At 47.7% G+C, this 6,701-nt stretch overlaps 2 protein-coding genes across 4 annotated transcripts in view; both read right to left on the bottom strand.

The window, feature by feature from the left end:
* Window positions 1–416, bottom strand: part of IPO4 (importin 4) — an 8,620-nt gene extending 8,204 nt beyond the window's left edge. Inside the window, exons 1-2 of the mRNA XM_014534288.1 lie at window positions 93–416; window positions 3–13 (exon numbers count right to left, since the gene is read on the bottom strand). Coding sequence (XP_014389774.1) covers window positions 3–13; window positions 93–161 — 80 coding nt within the window. The 5' untranslated portion in view covers window positions 162–416. The remainder of the gene's footprint in view (window positions 1–2; window positions 14–92) is intronic.
* Window positions 417–510: 94 nt separating this feature from the next.
* Window positions 511–6,701, bottom strand: part of TM9SF1 (transmembrane 9 superfamily member 1) — a 10,858-nt gene continuing 4,667 nt past the window's right edge. For all 3 annotated transcript variants that reach the window (XM_014534274.1, XM_005859583.2, XM_005859584.2), the window contains exons 2-6: window positions 6,086–6,447; window positions 4,444–5,065; window positions 3,974–4,159; window positions 1,926–2,199; window positions 511–1,156 (exon numbers count right to left, since the gene is read on the bottom strand). In XM_014534274.1, coding sequence (XP_014389760.1) covers window positions 763–1,156; window positions 1,926–2,199; window positions 3,974–4,159; window positions 4,444–5,065; window positions 6,086–6,430 — 1,821 coding nt within the window. In that variant the 5' untranslated portion in view covers window positions 6,431–6,447 and the 3' untranslated portion in view covers window positions 511–762. The remainder of the gene's footprint in view (window positions 1,157–1,925; window positions 2,200–3,973; window positions 4,160–4,443; window positions 5,066–6,085; window positions 6,448–6,701) is intronic.

Below are 6,701 nucleotides of genomic sequence, written 5' to 3'. Positions count from 1 at the left end.
GCTGCTGGGTGGCCTGGGGGACGCTGGGGGTCAGAGTCGGGTTTTTCCCGCAACCTCCCGCTCGCCCCGGTCTGGCTCCGCCCGCCCTGTACCCGGCGGATGCGCTCGGTGTCCGGCAGCAACAGCTCCCGCAGGATCTGTTCCAGGCCCGCGGGCTCCATGGCAGCAGCCGAGCGGCCGTTACTTGGCCGGGAGGTGGGAGGGTCTGCACGTGGAGGCTCTGAAACCCACTTCCGGCGGAAAGGGCGTTGCTCCGCGACCCTCCCGTCGCCAGGGTGATTCAACTTGCTTCCCACGGGAGCTCAGGCTCCTCCACTTCCGTTGGGCTAAGCGCGGCTGAGCCGCGGAAACTGCGCCCAGCCGACGTAGGTTCCTCCTGCCGAGAGTTCCCAAGCTCCGTGGAACACGGAATTTCGTGAATTTCGGGGCCAACCCGGCTTCCTAAGGGACGCGGCCTGTAAAGCCAGGGCTCGAGTTCCTATATCCAGACCAAACCCTCCAACTACAGGATCCTTTTTCTTAATAAATTTTATTTTGATAATTGTAAAAAGAAAAATCAGGACCAAAATGAAAGGCAACTTAAAAAGTTCAAATATATACTTCTTATATAATAGAGATTTATAATTTCCGGAACTTCCCGGGGGGAAGGGCAAAGGGAAAGGCAACAATGCCATCACACAATTCAGTCAATCAGGAGAGATGTTGGTAAGAAATAAACAAAACGTGAAGAAAGGGAGAGAAGAGCAGTTTTGCCACCAAAAACTAGTCCATTTTGAGGTTAACATAGATATAACGGATGAACTTTAGGGAAGAAAAAAAGGAGATGGTGCCCAGCATGAGGAAGAAGATGTAACCAGTGAGTAAGGAGTAGCCAAAGAATTCCACTGTCTGTACCGGCCCCGACATGTTGGAACGCCTGGCATAGTAGAAGACTGAGTAGAGGAAGATGAAGAGCCCAGTGGAGCCAACGCTCAGTACAGATCGCCACCACCAGCGGTAATCCTCCCCTGACAACTGGAAGTAGGTGAGCGCAATGGAGATGCAAGCCCCCACACTCAGCAGGATGGCAAAGACAAAGAAGAGGATGCCATACAAAGTGTACTGCTCCCGACCCCATACTGTGGCAAAGATGTAGTACAGCTCCACAGAGATGGCACTGTGAAGAGAAGAGACAAGACACTGCATTAAAGGACTGTGCACTGGCAGCACAGTGGCCAGGCCAAAAGCTAGCCATCACCCCTCCATGTTACTGGGTCAGTTGTGGCAAGTGGGTCCAATCTACTTTGCCCTGGAGTTCATGGTTTGTTGGGGGTTCTTTTACGTATGATTAGCTGCTTTCATTTTAAGAACATTTTTGATAGGTTGAGAGCAGGGATCTTGACTGTTTTATTTTCCATTGTATTATCTGCCCACCACTAAGAGGTACTCAACAAATCGAATGAGTAATCAAATGGGCTTTAACTCACATAGCATTTGCAAACACTAAAGTCAGAAATCAGGAAGATGGTAAAAGGAGCAATTTCTCTGGAGAGCTTTACAAGTGAGACATCTCATATTTGTACTGATTCAAACTCAGTCCTGCTTGGAGAAGGAGGAACCCTTTAGTGATCTCTTAATGGTACAGCTGAACCAGAGATTATCACTGACATTGGGTTGGCAAACTGCGGCTCTTTGGCCCCTTGAGTGTGGCTCTTCCTAAGCCTTAGGAGTACCCTAATTAAGTTAATAACAATGTACCTACCTATATAGTTTAAGTTTTAAAAAATTTGGCTGTCAAAAGAAATTTCAATCATTGTACTGTTGATATTTGGCTCTGTTGACTAATGAGTTTGCCGACCACAGGGTTAGGGCATAGGGTGAGTGGGGAAAGGAAAAGTTGAGGTCAGAAACCTGAAATTGATGGCCATAGGATAAAGGGAGGATACCTGAAAGGCAGGAAGCCTCCAACAGTCATGTGGATGAGAGTAGACTTGTACCAGGGCTGAGGCGGGATTTCCCGGGCGATGTTCTTGGTGCGACAAGGTGCATCAAAGGGGTTAGCATTGTTCTTCCCGAAGATACCACCAATGACAGTGAGGGGAAAGCCCACCAGCAGCCAAACCGTCAGAAGCAGCAGGATGGTGGTGGCTGGCAAAGCCTGTGTTGAACCATTGGCCCAATGTACTGAGTTCACCACACTCCAGGTCAGGAAGAAAGGCACTGCAAGGATGGGCCCCCAGAGAGAGGGTCAGCATTAGGAGCTACATCCCTGGGGCACCCACTCAGACTGCTCCCAGGCAGATGCCACCCTTTCCTGTTCCATTCCTTGTTCCTTATCTTACCAACACCCCTTCTCTCCCATCCATTATCATTAAGGATCAAGGCAGCTTTACATAATGACCTAAGAGAGACACAAGTCCACCTGCCCCCCAAGGGCCTGTCCTGCTGTGGCATCAATGATTCCCAACATGAAACATTCCTTTCCTTCAGAAAGCCCTGGTTCAACCATAAATGTGATGGAATATAAATCAGACCTTCAGCATTGGGAACATGAAAGTTTTAGAATGCAAATTACTACTGCCTTTGAAAGGATACGCCAGCTTGAAGGCTAGAGTGCGGTAGCCCACCTCAAAAATAAGAAAATTAAACCCTAGCCAGTTTGGCTCAGTGGATAGAGTGTCGGCCCGTGGACTGAAGGGTCCTGGGTTTGATTCTGGTCAAGGGCATGTACCTCAGTTACAGCCTCGATCCCCATGTGGGAGGCAACCAATCAATGTGTGTCTCTCACATTGATGTTTCTCTCTACCTCTCCCCCTCCACTCTGAAAAATCAATGAAAAAATATCCTTAAGTGAGGATTAACAAAAAAATAATAAAATAAAACTAAAAAAAAATGCGAGTATCAAAAAATAAATTCAAGGCGTTATCTCACTGTAATAGTTGAGATTACAGGCTCTAGAGTTGGAATGCTTGGGTCTGAAACTTGGTTCACTACTTTTTAAAAAATATATATATTTATTGATTTCAGAGAGGAAGAGAAAGGGAGAAAGATAGAAAAATCGATGATGAGAGAGAATTATTGATTGGCTGCCTCCTACATGCCCCCTATTGGGATTGAGGGCGTTATCTCACTGTAATAGTTGAGATTACAGGCTCTAGAGTTGGAATGCTTGGGTCTGAAACTTGGTTCACTACTTTTTAAAAAATATATATATTTATTGATTTCAGAGAGGAAGAGAAAGGGAGAAAGATAGAAAAATCGATGATGAGAGAGAATTATTGATTGGCTGCCTCCTACATGCTCCCTATTGGGATTGAGCTGCAACCCAGTCATGTGTCCTTGACCAGAATCGAATCCAGGACCCTTCAGTCCACAGATTGACGCGCTACCCACTGAGCCAAACCGACTAGGGCTGGTTCACTACTTTTTTTTCATTAATCCTCACCAGAGATATACTTCCATTGATTTTTTTTTTTTAGAGAAAGTGGAAGGGAGAGGAAGAGACAGAAACATCGATCGGCTGCCTCCCGCATGTGCCTCAACCAGGGCCGGGATTAAGCCTGCAGCTGAGACATGTGCCCCTGACCAAATCCAACCTGGGATCCTTGAGTCCACAGCCCAACGTTTTATCCACTAAGCCAAACCGGCTAGGGCTGGTTCACTACTTTTTAGGAGTGCAATCTCAGACAAGCTACTTAATCTGTCTGAAATAAAAAATGGGGGCAATATTAACTACTTCATAGAGTTATTGTGAGGATTAAATGAGATGAAAGCATGTTGAGTACTTACCACACTGCCTAGGACATTTTAAGGGCTTCATATTTTTAACCATGCAAAAATAAATGCATTCGTGTCTTTTGAATGGTTTTCTTATTGTTTTGTGTGTTTTTTTGTCTTCCTATTTTCATTCCCTTGGAGCCTCTGACTCTATCCCAGCTTCCATGATGTATTCTAAGTTCCTAAGTTGGCCCAACAGGGAAAGGGCAATTCTCACCAGAGAAGAGACTGGTGGTAAGAATGATGTTCCACACCCAACGCTCGCCTCCGATCTGCCGGTAGAAGTGGCTGGACACATAGCCAGAGATGCAGCAGGTCAAGGCATACAACAAGATGGCTGCTGAGTTAATGGCCCCATGATGGTGCACATTGAACATGCCGAGCAGCGCCATGACAATAATGCCTGCAGGGTGGTAGTGGAAAATCCGTGTTAGGGCTGACCTATCCCTCTTCTGGCAATTTCAGAGGAATCAGCCCCCTTCTCCCAGACCCAAGGCCTCCAGCAAAACACTATCTCCCAGTTCTGTCGTCCAGAAAACCCACAATTAGAATATACACATCCTTGCTAGAGCCATCCCACCCTTAGTCTGCCCCTCACCTTAGACAGATCTGCAGATTCTTTCTGAACAAACCACCTACTTGGATTAATCCTTTAGAAATATCCCTGGTTAATTTTTATCACCTCACCAGTGCCAAGGGCCAGGAACTGGGCACCCACACCCAGCACAGCGCAGAGCAGACCACGGTACGGAGGGAAACGGAAGACATCTGTATGGATGATTTTCCAGCCATTGTCACCTTGGTCAAAGTCATCACCAGAACCAGCGGAGGTTGTCTCCTCATCCAAGTTGTACCGAGCCAGGTCATTCCGAAGCACACGCATGAGAATGACAGCCACAAAACCCACCAGTAAAAACACAAGCACCATGGAATTAATGATGGATAACCAATGGATTTCCAGTGTTCGGGGGAAGAAACCACCATCATCACCACGGCGCCTGTCACTCCGGCGCTCCACTGAAGTCTCAGACCAGCGCACACTGTACGTGTGGGTGAGGCCTAGGAACTCATCAGGTCGTAACCCATCTAAACTGTGGGGCTTGACGTCCCGCACTGAGACATTGGCAAATATAATTCGATCTCCATGGAATTCCAGGTGAAAATCCAAATGGGTCCAGAGTCCTATCTTGTGGCTGTGAGGCAGGAAGCCACTCTCCTCCATGTAGCCCACAAAGCCACGGAGTGGCAAGTCGTCCACCACAAATTCAAAATAGTACAATTCCTCGATGGCCTGGCGCAGCTGTTCCACCTACAAAAAGCAAGTCAGGAATCAGACAAGGCCTCCCTAGCACAGGGTTAGAGAAGGGTTTTTCAACTTTGGCACTGTTGACATTTGGGGCTGAATAATTCTTTGTTGTTGGATGATGTAAGATACATCATCCCTGGCTTCTTCTCACTAGAGTATCATCCCTCGATAATGACAATCAAAAATATCTCCAGGCAGTGCCAAATGTCCCTTGGGAGACAAAATTGCCCCCTGTCTTGATCCACTGGGTTAGACCCTATAATGTTGTGATTCTCCAAAAGCAAGTATGACTTGACAGGGTTAAGGCCTAGAAAAAGGAGAGAGGCAAGGTGTAAGAAGGTCTAGAGTAGATTAAGGAAAAGTGTCCAAATATAAGATTTGCTAAAGAAAACAGTATGACAGCCCTGGCTGGTGTTGCTAAATGGTTAGAGCATCACCCCACCCACCAAAGGGTTCGATTCCCGGTTCAGGGCACATTCCTGGGTTGTGGTTCACTCCCCGCCCCCCATCAGGGCTTGTGAAGGAGGCAACCGGTCGGTGTGTCTCTCTTACATCAATGTTTCTCTCTCCTTCCTTCCCTCCTTTCCAGTCTCTGAAAAGCAATGGAAAAAAATACCGAGTGAGGATTAACAAAAAGAAAGAAAAAAGCACGACAGGGACGTTTAAGTAGAGTGTAAAGGAGCCAATTATGGAAGGGCTGAAAGGTGAGTATGGACGGAAATAACTGTGTAGCAGTGGTAGTTGGGAGCTTACTACCAGAGAGAAGCTTGAGTCAGGAGCCCAGGGCTCTAATATCAGCTCTGCAATTCCCTGTCCATGTAGTCTTGAAAAAGTCACCTCTGCGCAAAGTATGTTTCTTCATCAACTGAATGCAAATAATACCACCTGCCCTGCCTGTCACATGGGGCTGTAGTTAAAATCAAGTCAGATCTTTCCATAAAGATGCTTTGAAAACCATAAATGTGATGCACTGTTAGTCCCTGGGAGGGAGGGCTAAGTTCTAGCCAATGCAGAGAGACTGACCTGTGCAGAACTGAGCTGCATGTGGCATAGAATTCTCTTTTCCACATTCTCCCGAAAGCGAATCTCGTACAAAGACTCGGCCATTCTGTCACCATCCAGCACTTCACCCAGGCTAAGGCTTTTGTGTCGTATCTTCTCAGGGCAGCACACTGGAAGCTGATAGTAGTGGTAAGTCTCCTGAGGGTTATGGTAGGGTCCCACTTTGTTGACATACAGAATGACAGGGTCGCCGGCTTTGTAGTGTGTCACACCTGCCACCCCCGGCTCATGGCTTGTGCTCAGCAGCAGCATCAGGAGTGGCAACCACTGGCAGCTCCAACTTCTAGGGGGCCCTAGGACTGTCATCCTTAAGGCAGTGGAACCTGTTTGGGAGAGTGCTGAGGTTATGGAAACCAGCAATCAACTCATGACGCCCCAAGTCAAGAGCTCAATGATTGCAATTCCTCCCATTGGCGCATCCGACCTTCTCTCAGAAAGCCATCTCCGGATCCCCTACACCACACCATGCTTCTATTCCAAAGACTGGGCTGCACCTCTGCTCTCTTGTCCTCAACCCGGGCTTCCCCCGCTTCCAAGCCCACCTGCTCCGGGCTCCCCCTCCCCCTTCTCCCCCTCC

This window comes from Myotis brandtii, unplaced genomic scaffold (genome assembly GCF_000412655.1).
Source record: "Myotis brandtii unplaced genomic scaffold, ASM41265v1 scaffold1279, whole genome shotgun sequence".
Classification (NCBI taxonomy): domain Eukaryota; kingdom Metazoa; phylum Chordata; class Mammalia; order Chiroptera; family Vespertilionidae; genus Myotis; species Myotis brandtii.
The sequence above is the reverse complement of the archived record's forward strand: the minus strand, read 5'-3'. Positions and strand labels throughout refer to the sequence as shown.